Source organism: Oryza sativa, chromosome 12 (assembly GCF_034140825.1).
Source record: "Oryza sativa Japonica Group chromosome 12, ASM3414082v1".
Classification (NCBI taxonomy): domain Eukaryota; kingdom Viridiplantae; phylum Streptophyta; class Magnoliopsida; order Poales; family Poaceae; genus Oryza; species Oryza sativa.
In genome coordinates, this window is record NC_089046.1 from 22,147,153 (window position 1) to 22,165,944 (window position 18,792).

An 18,792-nucleotide genomic window follows, 5' to 3' on the forward strand; every position below is an offset into this window, starting at 1 on the left:
TTTTTTTGTTTTCTGAAGCACACGATTTCAATCGAACAACCCGCTGGCCCGCTCGCCGCCGGCCGCCAGCCACCGGAGCTCCGGCGCCATCCGTCCATCGGCATTGTTGCACGGAACTCCTCCTTCGGCCGGCCGCCATGGAGCTATACCTCCGGCTTCGCGCCGAGCTCCCCATCGTGCGGGCGCTGCAGGCCGCAGCTCGATCGGGTGGCGCGGCGGGAAGAAGGGAGCGAGCGGCGACGCGATCGATCTAACAGGAGGATCAAGGACGGCCTCGACGCGGAAATCCGAGATCGCCGTCTCCTACATTAACCAATGATTTTGTGCTATGTTTGTGTAGCAGCCGAGAGAGCCGGCGCATTGGGAGGGGATTCAAGGTGTTCGACGATTTGCTCAAGAGGGCATCGGGTGCAGGGATTTTATTCCGTTCCACATGATTTTTGGGCTGGCCATGGGAGAATACTGCAGGTGACCTTCCTGCTTCTTGCTTCCTGCTTCAGTAGGCAATTCACATGAACAGCTTGAACATTGAGCATCAGAAATATAATGTAAATGTATGCCATAATCCATTTCTTGCATCCACCAATGGACTTAGCAAGTTAGCATCATGCTACGCACTTGACATAAGTTTATTGAATCCATGCCATGACCAAGATTGTTACTATACTATACAACAAATCCAAAGTTACTGATTCCCCTTTCTGCTAGTGTGTTCTGGTTTAGTTTTCATGAGATGGACTGCTGTACTGAAGAACCTAGAGTTAATCTTCCATTGTGTTTCTTATGTTTTACATGCTGCTAAAGGAGTGGCATACGGAAGAGATCAAGAAGCACGGGAACCATTCTCGAGCGTGATGACGCGACACACTGCGTTACACGTTGATTCCAGAGGATCCTCTGAAGGCGTGGGTGCACCACTGCTTTGACATACAGCAACGCGGTTGATGCTGAGTGGTACCATCATCCTGTTAAGGCATCTGTGTATGCAGTTCGTCATCGAATCAATCCAAGGTACCCATCATCCTCCTCTTTTCAGCATCAACGATCGTACAATCTAGTATAGTGAATTGGTTCTCTGTACACAGCTCTAGTGGCACCATACTGATGATAATGGTGTGCATATATGAAGCCATTTGGAAGCCAAGGGGATGTATCATCTCTGACATTTGGGGCCTCTGATCAAGTACAAATCCTGAGGGGAGACACTTCATGGTCACTCTGTTAGTACCATGGATTTGAAAGATTTAGATGCTCCAGTTTCAGTTTGGGATTACATATGCATATATTTGATAGATATTTTCCATATGCTCTATGCCTTTCATCTTATCCTTTGTTGCAGACGTGCATGCATCCTTTCGTGTCAGCTATGCGTTTGAAGATTGAGAAATGCTTGCTATCCTTTGAACAAATTGTGGTTCTGAAATACCATGGCTCTTTCTCCGAAAACATTACGCGTCTTGGAAGAACAAAAGTAAGAAAGCATCCAAATCAGTACATCACGTCAAAAGAGGATTCGTTGGAGGTGAAGATGAGAGATGATGATAGAGCCATAGGCATTATATTCATCTAGGCTGGATAGGATCATTGACATCAAATGCATCATGTTCAAATTGGAGTGTAAATCATTAAAATGGATATGTGATATGTTAGGATCCGAGACTGCCAAATTGCTGAAGCTAGCCTGGTTTAGGTTTCAGGTAAGGTGGCTCATGCTCATGCCTATCATAAAAATAGAGATTGTTAGGTCTCCCACTTGCACAAATAGCATGGCGCAGGCCAAGGCATAAGTTCCTCTAAGGTGTCGGCACATCATGGACTGACTTTAAGGCATATTGCTGCAATGTAGGTTAGGTCTTGTGTTGCACATGTTAAAGAATCATGGGTACAGTGTTGGAATGCAATCACAAGCACAGTGCTGAAATGCATTCTCACACAGCCGCAAGCCCGCAATACTATGGAAGATAATGAAAATACAAAGGTAAAAAATAAATAGCAAATTAGTAATACTAGCTACATCTACTACAATTTGAGCCCCAGTTGTACAAAATGCATTGGCTTGAACCTATGATGAATTAATTAAGCTATGATTGTTGTCACACATGTAAACCTCAGAATTTTATTCTGCTGCAATGAGGTGCCACGAGTTTCGTTATGAGGGGCTAAATCTTACATTCTCTTCTTGCAGGAGCCAAAGAGTACTGAATACCCCTTGAGAATGTGAGGAGTCAAGGGCTGATCAAACACCAAAGAGAACAATAAGATTCTGGTCTCTGGAGCAGTGGAGATTGCTCTACAGAACACTAGCTTTTTCTCTCCTCTACATCTTATTTTACCAGGTGAGAGCTGTCAATGCAGATATAAAGGATAAGGATATCATTCTCTTGTCCTGCTGGATGTTTGCGTCATGCACTAAAATATGAGAGAAGGAAAATAAAATGTCAGATAATATCGTACTTTCTGCTTATGCCTTCAGCATCATACAGGTAGCAACAATGACATAGCATCTTTTGCTATCTCTCTCTCTCTAACCTTGTCAGCTTTAGCCCGTGGAGAGGTTTTGCAGGAAGAATTCAGCGAGGATATTGAAAAGCAAAGATTGCACCGTCGGATTTCGGCATCGCGACGCCTCATATCTGATAAGGTCAGGCCGATGATGATGTGGTTTGCAAAGCAGAGGCAGCCAAATCTTGAGAGAAAAGAAGCAGATAAGTTGGACAGATTCCATTCCATGCCACCGATAAGGTAGAGAGCGAGCTGTGCAAATGGATGCTATTCTGAACCTGAGGGCACTGATCCCTGGTTACTTCGAAAGCTACTCGATCAGCTGGCCGGAATCAGTTCCATGTGTCGCAAGATGGAGCGTGGCGGCCGTACCGTCTTGGTATTCGCCGTCGTTTTCGACACCGTTCTTGTCGTCGATTGCCGACAATTTCTCTGTAGAAATGTGCTTGGAGGAGTAGCTAAGCTGGCACCATGGTATTTAATTTTCATGCTGAAGTCGGCATGCACCGTATCACCAAATTTGCAATATCTATGACTTTCAGTCATCCAGCGCATGCATTGCAAGGTTTGCGATTCCATATCTTTGTCACTGTAGACATACATTTGTACAGTACTCACCCTGCTTGACTGAATTTGTGACGGACTGTATCTTGTATGATGATTTATGTTACAGCTTCTCTACTAGGCTTTCTGCTCGTAGAATAGCATGCCATTGGTGCGCTATTGTAATTGGTCAAAGGATGGCAGTTTATTTTCCAATAATCAGGCAACGCTGAAAACAACCCTGTTTGCCACATTGGCTACATATGCATATAATAGATGAAAAAATGTTAGGATTTGAAATGTGAAAAATCATATTAGTAGTTTTTTCATGAAAAACTCTTTCATATAGTTATATTCTTAATATTTTTATAAATATATAATTTGAGAAAGTAATGATAAAACATTTGCATAGAGATTGTGTCAATATCCAAAACATCATCCTTTTGAGATTTGATAAGAGAGGTAGTACTTTCTCTAGTTACAAAAGCAGGTACTCTATAATTATAAATGCTTTCATTTTGGGACAGAGGGAGTATTTTTGGATTTGTAAAATGCAATTTTGACCATTATTCTCTATTGCAAAATTTTTGAAAATCCTATAATGTGATAGTATTATGAAAGTACTTTTTGAGGAAAATCTACATTTATAGTTTACATACATCTAATAGAAATATTTAAGAAATACTCTCTCCATCTACTTTTGATAGTCATATTTTATTTTGGCACACAGACCAACGATAAGTGATTGTCCTAATCATCCATTTAAATATGCTACTAGTCATTCCTCGTAAACAAGCGATTCATTAATATTTACATTTCTCGATGCCCATGTAGCCAATCTTGTGTGAAAGAATGGAGAGTCACGCATTAAATCGAAGAAAGCCATTAAGATGATAAGTTGTTGGATTGAAATATGCCTATCAAAAATAAAATTTTCAGATTTGGAAATATGACTATCAAAAGTAGATGGAGGGAGTATATTACTATTCAAATATTTTAAAGTCTGACTCGAAACATATCAAAAACCATGAGTAAGCATTCGGTCAAACTGAACAATTCGGTTCGGTATTTTAGTCTTTTAAATTTTCGGCCACCTAAAACTAAAAACCGATTTGCATGGCAAAATAGTCAAGACCAAGTAATTCAGTTTCAGTTAGTTCGGTTCGGTCTTCGGTCATGACAAAAATAGTTGACAGTTTCAAGAGATAACAAAATCACACAGATCACAATTAAATTTGTAGGTAATACTTCCCTTCTCTTAGGACACGTTTTGATAGTAAAATGTCACTGAGATATATAGCATCATAACAAGTCCAACTTAACATTAACACATTCACATTACACATAATACTTAATAGGCTTCTAGCTAATATTTCAGTCTATTTGGTCAGTTCGGTTAACGGAGACTAATTACCCAATGACTGAGTTAATTTCGGCTAGTAAGAATCACTGACCAAAATATTTAGCCTCGGTTAGTTCGATTCAGTTTTTCGGTTGCCACTCCTATCCAGGAGGGAAGAAGTAGGTTAATTATGTGGAAGCTTCTAGAACAAACTGGCCACTTTATGTTACCTAAGCATGAGAAGGTGTGAGGACTGAGGACTCTATCGTTTGGCTTATTCACGGAATAAGCCAAATGACATATTTCCAAATGAAAAATAATTTGTATATAAAACTTTATATACATATTCTTAGCGATCTAAAAGCAAAGACTGAAAAATAAACTACGATGAGAAAACTCTAAAATCAATTCTAAATTTAAAGTTAAAAATTTAAATTTTGGCTTATATATAAATATAAGTATAAGCGAAAATACGAGGCTATGTCTGCTTCAGGTTTTCTGTTGACTATGAACTCTAGAATAATATCTTGATGATAGATATTCTAATTAAGCTAAAATCTCATCAGATTGATCGAGCATATCTTTACACGTACGTAGTCACGTCAAGTACATCATTCTGGCCGGTATGGATGGGTGCTGTCCATCGCTATCCAGGCCGGCCACTTGCTGCACAGCTGCAGTATATATGTAGTGCTCTACTCTAAATTAATACTCTTCGACTATCTCGATCGTCATTTGTCAAAGAGCTAGGCACTCAGAACATCTTATATACAGTCCATATATTAATTCAAATAAATAAATATCCTTTTTTTAGAGGTTAGAACATCCTATGAGAAAGTCATGGAGTTGAACTCACAATAAACTTAAGTTTACTTAGCCAGCCATATTCTTCTTTTTAATGAATCGAAACACAATAATAATCCACATGTATTTTTCGAGAAAAAAAATTACAATAATGTAGTGGATCTCACCAAGGAGAATAAGGATATCTATATATATCCCATAAATTATATATAATGAGAAGTACTCATGTGTACTCTCACCCTTCAATTGAATTAACTAGCTGAATTTTGTGCAGAGCTAGAGACTATGGCTTATTCAAAAAACTAGAGTGTATTTGCTACTAATATTAAAGCGAATGTGGTCGATCCTTTTAGCATCTCTATAATATAATACATCTAAAATAATCTGAAGGGGCAAGTGGTAGTCTCCAACATTTACTCAAGCTTTTAAAACTAGAGAAAAACATTTTCCTCTTTTTTTTTTTTGGGGGGGGGGGGGGGACACATAAGCACCTCCCTGAATTATAGGCCTTTTTGACTATTACTTACTATGCATTTGAGAAAAATAAATAAAAAATGTCAATGCATATTCTTATGATAGTAAATTGTGTTGCGTGTATATAATAACTTGGCGATTGGATACAATTTAATGCAATAATTTGCAAAAAAAAAATAAATCATGGCTAGCTAGTACAAACAACTTGGGGGGAGTGTTGGTACATGCATGCTTTTAAAGGCTCACCATGCTCTATATATGAAGGATCATGAGAGTTATGTCAACTGGCCAGTCATGGATCCTCTCCTATGATGTAGAGGCCTCCTGTGTGGACAATGCTTTGTGTCTGCTGCTGCAATAATAAAATGCAGTACCATTATAGCAAAAATATGGTTTTTGTACATAATGTCCCAATGATCTATTTTAGTAACATGAGCTAATTAATACCAATTGATGAGTCACAAAATAAGAGATCGTATGTATCTAATTTATTCCGATTAACCTTTGAGATCGATCGATAGATCGAGTTCATCAACCGACCAACACATGTGATATGCAGCACTGCACAGGTGGCCTTGCACTCGCCTCTGCGAGATAACGACACTGCCAATTGGGTGGATTCTTTTCTTGATCGTCATCTTTCTTTTCTTTTAGGTTTCTTTGTGAATTAATCGACCAATTGATTCTTGTGTGTGAGTGGCTTGTCTTTGGATGGAACCAAAGTACTGCTATATAATATATGCTTTGGCTCTATCTATATATCTTTGCAGAATCTTGATTGTGCTTTGCTATAGCTTTTGATCTCTTAGGTAGTATCTAGCTAGCTAGGCACATCTGGAGTTGACATGAAACTGACATAATGTATTTCATAGAGGGGAGGAAACAAAATAAAAAGTGATACATTACTGTATAATGTTAGTGTGCATATATATGTTGTGTTTGTTAATTTTCTTCACTATCACTAAATATATATAAAAAATTGAAATTGGGGATTTTCAGTTCTCAACCCAAGTACTTGATTGGTTTTGATAGTAAGGGAACTTCATAATCAAAATATATGCATAATTCAAAGAAAAGTACGTTATAAACTTTATTTGATCGATAGATAAAATTGTGCATATATATCAATATCCAAAATTCCTAAAAAGTACAACAATTTAGATACCATCAGGAAGCTATCTGTTGCAAGAGGCAAAAGGTATCACTACTACTGATATTAAATATTGGCAATACAAAAGGGGGTGCATATATGCATGGTAGGTGTAGACAAATGAAACTGGGAAAATTAATTAATGCCATATATGCTTTCTATGGTAGCCAGTATAGTGCTTTAGTAATCTTGTTTTATCACCCATCACTGAATATAAAGGAGATGAGATCTATATTTCTATGCAATTGTTGTAGCAAAAGGAAACAGTCTTGAGTTAGCTTGTAATATACATGAACCATATTTTGGGACTACTAGAATTATTGAAAGCAGAGAAACCAGCTAGCAGGCTTAATAGCGTAGCATTCTAACACTGAGGTGCATGCATGCATGCATGCATGCTCAACACTGCAATTAATTGGCCTGAATGATCTGAAGTTCTGAAACTAGCCAAAAATGAACTGCTCATAATATGGAACATGCTGCTTTGTACCAAGCATTTTGGCGCGTCTGAAGGTTTCTATATGGTTATGGTTATGAGTTTTTTTTTTCCTGTAGGACAGCTGCAGGACTATCAGAAAATATTGTCACCCACAGGAAATTAAGCCCACAAATCTAAGTACGTAGTGAAGGTACAAAAATGAATATAATGGACTAGATTAATATATATATATATAACTTTTATAAGCTAACTGAGAGCTCATCGAAGTATGTAGATCCTTAATAACTTTTATTTTAGATATATTATTTATCAAAAAAATGGACCAAATTATATGCCATTAATAATTAATTGCCCATGATACATGTACCCCCAGCTATAGTAGAAAAATTCTCAGCTATATGGGTGACGATTTTGATGGTGAACAAAAAGGATTGATCAAGAGATTGGTAAACTTTTGCATGATCGACGATGGTAAAAGTACGAGAATTTGTGCTATTGTTTATAAACTTTTCACCGCTTAGCTTGAACAGAACACGATGTAATCAAGAAAACAAATGAAGTGCGAGTTAACCCTTACCCTTAACCATGTAATTCCTCTGAAAATCCACAGATGAACTAGCATATAGATGATAGGAGAGTAAGCTAAAAAAATTCAAATTCTATATATATGTGCAATTTTTGCAAGAATTAGTATGTACTTGCAAGAATGTAGGCAACTTCTTGAGAAAGCTTAACCTGCCAGATTTAGCCATGTCAAAGGAAAAGAAAAGGACTCCCACCCATAAGCATACATATATATGAGATTCATTGTAGGCCAACGCAAACAAAATATTCCAATATTCTTTGGCCCCTGTTGAAAAGACGATTCGATGCATGATCCGAATTGATCTCATGCATGCCAACCCTTCTAGCAATCTATCCAATGGGCACAACTTTTGTGTCCAAAACCATCTGCACAAATATATTGTACATATACGTACCCTTCACTTTATTTTAATATGTAGACCAATCTAAGGCAAAGATATGTTGTGAATGGCCCTACCTTAGTTAGCAAGTAGCTTATTCCTAGGAACATTTTTATATTTGTCTAGAAACATCCAATCTAAAGTATATTGCTTTTCAGAATAATATGTTCAAGGGTGTACGTATAGTACAACATAACTCTCTAGCTAGAGCTAGATCATGCTGGCCTGTTCGAAACACTTCTTGTTATTGCTTGTGCTGGATCCAAAACCCGTTAAGGAAACCCTAGCAACATCTTTTGCAACTCTATAAAAGGAAGCTACCCCCTGTTGTACCAATCCATCCCAAGTTACCACATCTACTAGCAACCAGGTGCTATAAGCCTACTACACAAGCTCACTAGAGCACACTCCCTAAGTTTCAAACCTAGCTTGCTGTTAGAAAGACAACACAAATGGACCGTGTGATGAAGCTAGCATCCGAGCGTGCGGTGGTGATCTTCACCTTGAGCTCATGCTGCATGTGCCACACCGTGACACGCCTCTTCTGTGATCTCGGTGTCAACGCGCTAGTGCATGAGCTGGACCAAGACCCTAGGGGCAAGGAGATGGAGAGGGCACTCCTCAAGCTGCTCGGAAGGGGGCCGCCTGTGCCGGTGGTGTTCATTGGTGGGAAGCTCGTTGGGGGAACCAACAAGATCATGTCCCTCCACCTTGGAGGTGAGCTGATCCCCATGCTCAAGAATGCGGGAGCCCTCTGGCTGTAGATCAAGGCCGTGTCATCATGCGTGAGATAGAGAGAGAGAGAGACTAGACTATGGTACCATTCAGGAAAACAAAATAAAAAAGTATATAGCTGGAGAGCGTGAAGTGTGTGTTTACATAGAATAACATGTGGCGCTAGCATGCAACTTTTGCGTTAGGGCAGGTTTTTTCAATCCTGCTCTGACAATAATAAGGTTGATTAGCTTGCGAGCACCGAGTGAGATTCACATGCTACATATGTGTGGTTTGTGTAAACTTCATTTTTGATGTTCCTGTTTAGTTCCAGTCGATGTATATGTATCACGTGTACTCGCCCTTTTTCCCACGAGTAGTGAGTACACATATTATGTATGAGAGTTGATAATCAATGATAATTGCATGTTAAATATATGTACAAACTTGCATTGCATTGCATTGATCATCCTTTAATTAATTGTCACGCACACACATGTTGATCTATTTTTTTACTACCATCACATGCATTACTTATACATGTTCTTATGTTTGTAAGATTTGTTATATCCTGCATATTAATCAAAACAGATTAGAAAACGAGTATATAAAATCAAACCAAACACTTATACATATATCAGAATAATTACTCATACGCGAAAGGGCCTGTAGCCTAGTGGTTACAAGAGCCTATGAGGTCTTGGGTTCAACTACCCATGGGAGTGAATTTTTCAGGATTTAACAACGTTGTGCTTTCAGTGGTAGGAGACGTACCCGTCGACAGCGAGGCGCCTGTGGTGACTTCGTCAATCTCTCTAGGATTTGTCGGCCTGTGGTGACTTCGTCAATCTCTCCAGGATTTGTCGGCCCAGTTTTCGAAGATGCTCATAGGGGTAGGGTTTGCGTGTGTGTTCATATATACATTGCACACCTCTTGAGATGCATATATATATTCTAGAAAGCGCTTTATTAATTTTCCCGTGAATTTGTTCCCTAGAGAGCCTAGTGTTAACACCAGGTAGGGATAAATAGAGAAACTATTGGATTTTAGTAGTGATGATATACAAATATTACCATCTTGTTGTAGAGTGGGGATTTAATTGAATTATGCAGGCTTTTATACATCACTTGCAGTGGGTTGAAAGCCAAGATAGACATGCATGGAGAAAACATGTGTACATGTAAAGAAGAGTTCAAAAAAGCGGAAACAAAATCAATTAATATTGCATACATACGCATCGATTAAACAATTGCATATGCGCGAGTGTTCACGGTTCCGATTATAATTAATATATACCTGCATTTTCTGTAGGGAAGTCGAGAATTCAAATATTAATATTTTTCTGATACTTAATTAAGTCTCTACATCTTTTTTTCCAACCTGCGCGCTATAGTGAGGAAATGAGCACATCCTGTATTACATGCTGAAAGGCCAGTATATATTGGGCTTCACATGATGCGTATATATGCAAGATTTGACCTCATAATTGTCAAGATTCCTGGCACCATCGTTTGTCTGTCATAAATATTGCCATAACAATATTTGTTCAGATAAGACGAGAGCTCCTAGCTAATAAAACCACAAAATGCAGTTAAGTTATATTTCACAAAATGCAAGTTATCCTTCCAAAATAATTTTGAAATCAGTAATGCACCATGCATGTAGTTCTTCCTTGTTTTCAGTTACAAAGGCATTCTATAACATCGATCTCTTCACAACTGAAGGGGATATATATATTTGTTTAATTAAAAGAACCCTGTTCTTTCTACCAAAGTCAAGACTCAAGAGGAGCCAAAGCAAAAAAGAAGTACTACAATATGGAGTGAGCAAAAGTAATATAGTCAAGAACAAAGCAAGAAAGAACCACTTTAATATCCACAAAGGTAGTATTTATTTATTTCTCTGTTCAGAATCTGTTTTAACTATATGTGCATGCTCTACTTTAGTCTTCTAATCATATATCTAGGCTTAAAGTTCATCCTGAAAATGGAAATAAAGTTCAAAGGCAAAATGTCTCTTTTATATATGTTGGGTGCATGATCAGGTAGCTATAAAAACTAATCGGGCCACTAACTAGTCAAAAACATAATGTCATATATGAGCAGGTTAAGATATATACTTATTCTCAAAAGTCACAATGTTAACTTACTATATATTGTCCTAGTGCCAATCTATATATTTGATGGGACAACAAATGACAATTTAATAGCAAATTTCTATGACATACAAGTTATTCTTTGTTTTTTTACTATTTATGACCATAATAAACAACATATTGGTAGATTAACAATATTTCCCTTTTATCCTCAGCCACGTTTTAAATTATATGAAAGTAGCTAGGCCTAAAGTCCATCATGGACCGCGGCTTGGATTATATTTAGCAAGTTGCAGTTGATCTCATGCATGTGCGGAAAGCCCCAAAACTCCTACTTGATCCATTTAAATGTATGCTTTTACAAGAGATCAGGGTGTACACACATACAACTAAGATAGAGTGATAGATAGATATAAAGGTGATTAGCATCCATGAATAGGATATAATATATCGTGATCGGTCTCGGATCGCAGCATCACACATACACTGTATGCACTCACTATCCTAGTGAGGTAATGGTGATGGGATGAGAGAGAGAGAGAGAGAGAGAGAGAGAGATCCCTCTAGCTACTTGCACTTGGTGACTAGCTACTTTATCATTTCTTTTTTATTGTTTTTCTGCATCAACAACTTTATTTTGATGGATTCCAAAACCACAGTGGAATGGATAGGTGATATAGATGGAGCATATGCAGGCTACATATCCAAAGGCGTGGCTTGTTGGGCGCCACATTATGAGCATGAAGAGCTCAATTCTTATATGGTAGCTAGGGCTCAATCGATCTTCTATTGTGGAATCACTTTAGTTTTGACTTTCTATTTTGCTTTTGTTTTATTTTTATTGTGGAATCAAATTTTATTCCGTACCTGTACATGTGATGACTAATCGATTGATGGGTATAGGTCGACGGTGATGCAATGCACATATTTATCTTGTGTCGTGTAACGTATTGTACGAACGATGCCATGTGCTTTGGCCTTCCTAGTGGGCATCATTGTCAATGATATAATCAATGTGTTTTTTAGTTTTTTTTCCCCCACTTTTTTTAAGATGAGATGCAGTAATATAGTAAGGCGAAAGCATTCATCTGCATACAATAAGAGTAATATATATAGTATGGCCCTAATTTGACTGACCATACAAAATACCCAATAAATTTTACTATTGGATTTAATTTTATATATGGTAATCCACACGCATGAACACACAATTAATTGTCAATTATGTGGACATTTTGTTCAAAGAGAATTTGTTGTGTTTCTAGGTTGTGCCTTTATTTGGAGAAAAACAACGTTTGATCATGGCTAGCTTGTTCATGTTCTTCATGACTAGGTGGTCAGAGGACCAGGTATATATGATGGCAAGAACAAGAAGTTAAAAGTTCACACTGAAGTTTGAAAGTTTGGTTGAAATTGGTACGATGTGATAGAAAAGTTGTGTGTGTATGAAATGTTTGATGTGATGGAAAATTGAAAGTTTGGAAAAAAACTTTGGAACTAAACAGGGCCTATATATGTCTGGTTACACAAGTGCCAATGGAGATCATGACAAGGAAGGCAGGAAGGGATCGGTCAGTGTTTCCCGTATATATCAATCCCGGTATAGTCAGTTTGGACTCATTACAGATCAGTCTTGTATACCACGGCTTATAAATGTATAGTTGTTGATCCTTGCAACCTATAGAACATAAAGGGTAAGAAATCACCATATGATTTTCTTTTTGCCTGATTCAAGTCCCAGGGGTGTAGCTGTATATTATTGCCTGATCTCAACAAATGATGTGCATTCATACGCCTATTTTCCTCGTATGTTCTATATAAATCATGTCGATGCCAATAAAATTGGTTGTGTTTATCTAGTCTTATTCGACTGTTCATTTAGAATTCGGCTTGTGTATTTCTCTAGTGATAATCATAATAATATCATTTTATATGGGTGTGAAAATCAAACACCTAAACACATTAAAGTTATAACTTCGATCCGCATGTGCAGGGGACAACCAACGGGAAAACTTCAATCCAAAACAAAGGGGGAAAACATATATATATACGAACAATAATCTATTATCTTAATAAATTAATAGAAAAAAGAGCCATCACATTCGCTCTCACGGCTTAAAATTTTTTACACTAATTAGAGAGAAAGAAAATTTTGAGTCCACATAGAAATATGATTTAAAATACCTAAAATTCGGAATAATAGATAAATAAAATTAAAAGAATAGCCCATGTAGAAATATAATTTAGAAATATCTAAAATTCGGATTAAAAATTAAATAGTATTGAGAGAAGAGTTCGTACAAAAATATAATTTAGAAATATATGAAATTAGAACTTAAAAGATAAATAATATTAAATGAAAGAGTCCACGTACGTAGAAATACAAGTTAAAATATCTTAAATTTGGATTACAAATAAAATAATATTGAAATAAGAATCGATGTAATTAAAATTACAATATAGAATATATAAATTTAAAATTTAATAAATAAATAATATTGAGAGAAAGAGTCCACGTAGAAATACAAGTTAGAAATATCTTTAGATTAAAAATAAATATTATCCGAAGAGTTCTTTTTTCAGAAATAACAATTCGATACTATAGTACTAGAAATATAATCAACATTGATTATATTAATTGCATAAAATTTAATACGTTCACACTATATATATACTGTTGGTCAAAGATTCGAACTGAACATTAATAACAATTAAATCAATTATAAAATGGCCGGAAAGAATCTATAATATGCCAATGTGTCATTTTAATAAAGAAAATCTTGGACTCTCATATATGTATTGATGTACATATAGTAGGAACTTGATTAGGAAGGGGTTAGTATGTGTTATGTATGCACTTGATAAATCGATCTTATCGGGTCACACAACATGAATATACATGCTCATCGGAACGCATATCTCACTCCCGGCAACCGACGAGCTTGGAAATAGCTCCCTGCCAACCAGTGAGTTCAAGGAGAGCTCGCCAGCAACAGTGGAACTGTAGAAGAAAAGAAAAGAGTGAGTAGTAGCTACCAACAACGAAGGGATAGAGATATATAGGGGCAAGAAAAGAGCTCGCTCTTTGCTCTACGACTAAAGGCACTCAAGAAAGAAACAAGGAGTATTTTACTGATCAGAGTGGCTTTTAACAGAAAAAAGAGAGAATCTATTTAGTACCACTTAGTTAGGGGCACGGTTCAACAATATGCCACTGACTTTGTCGACGTCCATAATATACCATCGCCTTTCCCTTAATCTCTACAATTTATCATCGTGTCCATGGTCTGTCAGCTACGCGCTGTTTGTACTGTTAAGTTTTTTTTGTAATAACCGAAATAACATTCGAGTCATCTAACCCTAGCACGAATCGTTCGATGCCTCGGTGCCTTTTTTTTCTCTTCGAGCGCTGCCCTTCCTAGCACCACCACGCCGCCTCCCTTCCCAGCGCCGCCACGCGCATCTCCGCCCGCGGCCGCTTGTATGCCCTCGCCGGAGGAGCCTCCCGCCCCTCCCCCCTCCACCCAGCTACCCCACCAACCTTCCTCAGCGCTGGCCCAACCACCATCCCCAACGCGCCATCCCTAGCGCCACCATCCCCAACGCGCCATCCCCAGCGCTACCATCCCTAGCACTAGCCCGACCACCATCCCAAGCGGCGGCCCGATTACCATCCCCAACACCGGCGCTAGCCCAAATAGGAGACGACGCCCCTGCTGAAGTCATGTTGTCATCAGCGCCGCCGTTGCAACCAACGGGAGATGGCGCTTCTGCTGAAGAGTCGTCGTCGTCGTCAGTACCGCCATCGCAACCGACGGGAGACGATGCCCCTGTTGGAGAGTTGCTGCTGGCGCTGCTATCGTTGTTAGCGCCGCCGTGTCACAACCAAGGGGAAATATCGCCCCACAAGGTATGGTCTCAGTGCCACTGGTCTTGGTCTCAGTGCCACTGGTCTTCATGTTCCTAAGGGCATATTTGTCTTTTCCTCAATGCAAACTAACCGTCTGTGGCTGTGATAGTAAATCGTAGATATTAATGGAAAGACGATGGTATATTATGGATGTCGATAAAGTCAGCGGTATATCGTTGGACTGCACCAAACTCAGTGGTAATGAGTAGAATCTCTCATGGAAAAAGGGTGATGCCTATGCCATTTTTGCACTTCAGCCCCTATCAATATTCTTTATCCTATATCTCCTCTAAATAAAAGTATTTAAAACAATCTATGTTGATCTAATTAAGCCTAGCAAATTTGTGCCAAATGGCATGGAAGTTTTTCGCTTGAGTTATATCGTACTCCTAACTGACAAAGGTACTCTTTACTTGCTCTTTCCTTTTTGCTGAAACCAGCAATTTCTACTACGGCTATGTTTAGTTCCCTTCAAACTTCCAAAAATTCTGTCACATTAAATGCTTGGACACATGCATGGAGCATTAAATGTGGACGAAAAAAAACCAATTACACAGTTTTCATGTAAATTTCGAGACGAATCTTTTGAGCCTAATTTGATAATGTGATGCTACAGTAAATATTTGTTAATGATGAATTAATTAGGCTTAATAGATTCGTCTCGCAATTTATAGGCAGAATATATAATTTGTTTTGTTATTGGTCTATGTTTAATATTTCAAATGTGTGTTCGTATACTTAATTTTTTTTTTGAAAAGGAACTAATTAAACACGGCCTACATACCTTTTAATGCTTCTACACGTGCAACCATTCAAAATGATTTCTACTACATACCTTTTAATGCTTCTACACGTGCAACAATTCAAAATGGGAGTACTGAATATACGAATGTATGCCACAATTCCAATTCAAATTATGTCCAAACACATATGAATCAGTTATTCGATCCTTATAACAAATTGGATGGAAGCTAATATAATACTATTCTATTGCGCTAAATTAAATATTTGGAAATAAATAGCGTAAGAGCAAATATAGATAAGTGCAAAATAATTAGGCCAATTAGGCCGAATGGACCTTGGTACAGAAGGCCAATCAAATAAAATTAAGAAAGAAGATAAAATAAAAAAAATTCTAGACAACAGTTATGGTCAGAGAAACGTGAAACGTCATGTGTCATGAAAACCAATAAGTATATATCCAAATAAAATATTATAATATTATATATGAAAAATAAGCTATAGTCGTGCGAATGCGCGACTTAATAGGCTAGTATGTTTGATGTACATATATATAGTAGGAACTTGATTAGGAAGGGGTTAGTATGTGTTATGTATGCGTTTGATAAATCGATCTTATCGGGTCACACAACATGAATATACATGCTTGCCCAAGTGAATAATGCATGTAAATGGGCAACTTTCCAGCATTAAGTTAGTGACAGAAATTGTAAAATATAGCAATTACTGTACTTTAGTTTCTTCAATGGACAAACACAACGAAACAAAAAAAACAATTATATAAGATAAATTGGCAGAATTTCTAATTAAACTAAACTAATATACACAGTCTTAGCATACTTAATTTTATTTTTTTAAGTAATGCTATTGAGGTTCATAATACATGTATCTAGCTTTTTTTTCTAAAAAAAAATCATAATTGAGATGTCATGATCAGAGGTGCTGAGAAAATGGCACTATATTAGTTTAAAGGTAAAGATGGGGAAGAAGATAAACAAATTTACTGCAAGGTTTCTGTACTGTCACTGATCTATTGTATTATTAAAGTAATACTCCATCACATTTGCTTCTTGGACATAGACATTATTTCTATATATCATACATATACTTTTCATGATAAATTGTCAAAGTATATTTGCCTTTATGTGAGAATAATATTTGTAATGACAGTAGCCACGAAATCTGCGCAACCACCATACTAGTTAAACAAATCATTCAATCATGCATATGTATACATACGTGTATGTGCACGATGAACTGATACACATACATCAGCATCTAATGCTTGTATGTGGCCCTGGTCTTGAAAAAGTTATGGCAGATTCAAACCTTATCATAATCGTATGTAGGGATCTTTCAAGCTTTGCTGGGATTCCATATATTTTTTAATTTTTTTCAGTTGTTGGCATCCAAAAATATCCCAATATTCCCCATATATCTTGCTAGCTATAGTCCCCATTTAAAGTTGTTTTAAACGTTATCCGGTTGTACGCGCATATCGACCTACTTTATCAGATGGACATGGACACATATGCATGTATAATGAAAAACTGTGGTCTTCATGTACTTTGCTCTTTAATTTGTAGAGATCAAGCCGCCAACTGATCGATGTTTAAGTACAGCCGTACAGGCCAAATAAGTACCATTGTTTTGCTTACAACTAATTAACTATAAGCCATATATATTATGCCTATTAATTAGCAGTAAAAATATTTTATAAGTAAAATTTTTAGATTATGTTCTTACAGCTTAAAAACAATGCTGGACAACAATTAATGTATGATGAAAAAACAAACAAAATCAACTGTAAAATTAAGATTTAAAATTTTGGTTGCGTCCAATAAGCTACTCCCTCTGTCCTATAATATAAGGGATTTTGAGTTTTTGTTTGTATTATTTGACCACTCGTCTTATTCAAAAAATTTGTGCAAATATAAAAAAACGAAAAGTTGTGCTTAAAGTACTTTGGATAATAAAGTAAGTCAAAAAAAATTCTAATTTTTTTAATAAGATGAGTGGTCAAACAATATAAGCAAAAACTCAAAATCCCTTAAATTATGGGATGGAGGGAGTAAAAGCAAACGATAGAGCTGTATGAGTAGGTTATTAGCTAGCTACTCGTAGTTAGCATAATCATTTATCTGAATTGATCAATATTTTTACTGATTTAAAATATACCTGCACTTTTTTTCTTAGACCAAGTCCAACAGTTTAGCCTAGCATAGACTCTTGGGTAGGAGGAGGCTCCTGGACATGTATCAGCCCTCTAACTTTTAAGTTAGAGGAGCTCCTTCCTTTTGGATAATATATAATTAAGTGCATGTCATCTATCTAGGCACCATTCTATACACAACACTTGAGAAACAAAAGCTATAAACATATAATCCACCAAACTAACTTTTTTAACCCTTTATCCCTTTCCTTACTTCATGCAGCAAAACCTTTCATAATATTACGTTTTTAATTAATTCAATAATTAGCTAGGTAATTAAAGTTATGCCTTATTAACTTTGAAAAGTATAATTGAAACGATACTATATTCTTTAATTTGTCACAGCGTGACGAACATAGGCATAATTAAGCTTTAGGTATCAAGGTGTGTGGTGAGTGTGGTGCCGACAGTATAGATCGATCGATGCATATATGCACTCCTTTAATTTCCTCCCCAATTGGGTACGACGCATGTTCGATCTCTAACCTGAACAATTCGTAGTACTCTCTCAGTGATTGTAAGTTATTCTAATTTCCTCATGATAAGTCGATCAAATAAGTCAAACTACTTTGACCGAGTTTATTGAAAAAAGAGTCAAATTAGTTTCATTAATCCACTGCAAAATATATCTTCATAGTGTATTTATTTGTTAACGTGGATGTTGATATATTATCCTACAAACTTGATTAAAACTTCAGACAAAACTAAAATGGCTTATACTAATATGGAATAGTAGGATTAACTAAGGGGATGTTTTTGTTGTCGGCCACACTTACTGTATTTGCTACATCTAAGGTGGTGTTCTTTTCTCACGAAGATGAAGATTGAGTTTTTTACGCAAAATGAGATGGTATTAACATATGATTGATTGAGTTTTAATTGTTACAAACTTGAAAAATA

The 18,792-nt window shown here is 36.9% G+C and overlaps 1 protein-coding gene and 1 long non-coding RNA gene across 3 annotated transcripts; both read left to right on the top strand.

Moving 5' to 3' along the window:
* Nucleotides 1-14: 14 nt before the first annotated feature.
* LOC136354636 (uncharacterized) lies at nt 15-3,186 on the top strand. 2 transcript variants are annotated; one of them, XR_010738194.1, is made up of 7 exons: nt 15-468; nt 805-1,011; nt 1,086-1,220; nt 1,340-1,697; nt 1,847-1,978; nt 2,186-2,336; nt 2,544-3,186. It is a non-coding gene; the product is annotated as an uncharacterized lncRNA (long non-coding RNA). The 2 variants fall into 2 exon arrangements; XR_010738195.1 differs by lacking the exon at nt 1,847-1,978 and having other exon boundaries at nt 153-468; nt 1,340-1,471.
* Nucleotides 3,187-8,571: 5,385 nt separating this feature from the next.
* On the top strand, nt 8,572-9,371 carry LOC4352425 (putative glutaredoxin-C14). Its single transcript, NM_001423557.1, has one exon. The coding sequence runs from the start codon at nt 8,672-8,674 to the stop codon at nt 8,981-8,983; it is 312 nt and encodes a 103-aa protein (NP_001410486.1). The 5' UTR covers nt 8,572-8,671; the 3' UTR covers nt 8,984-9,371.
* Nucleotides 9,372-18,792: the final 9,421 nt, after the last annotated feature.

Bases quoted from the DNA above. Each gene is read 5' to 3' on its own strand.
- LOC4352425 (NM_001423557.1), top strand. From the start codon at position 8,672: ATGGACCGTGTGATGAAGCTAGCATCCGAGCGTGCGGTGGTGATCTTC.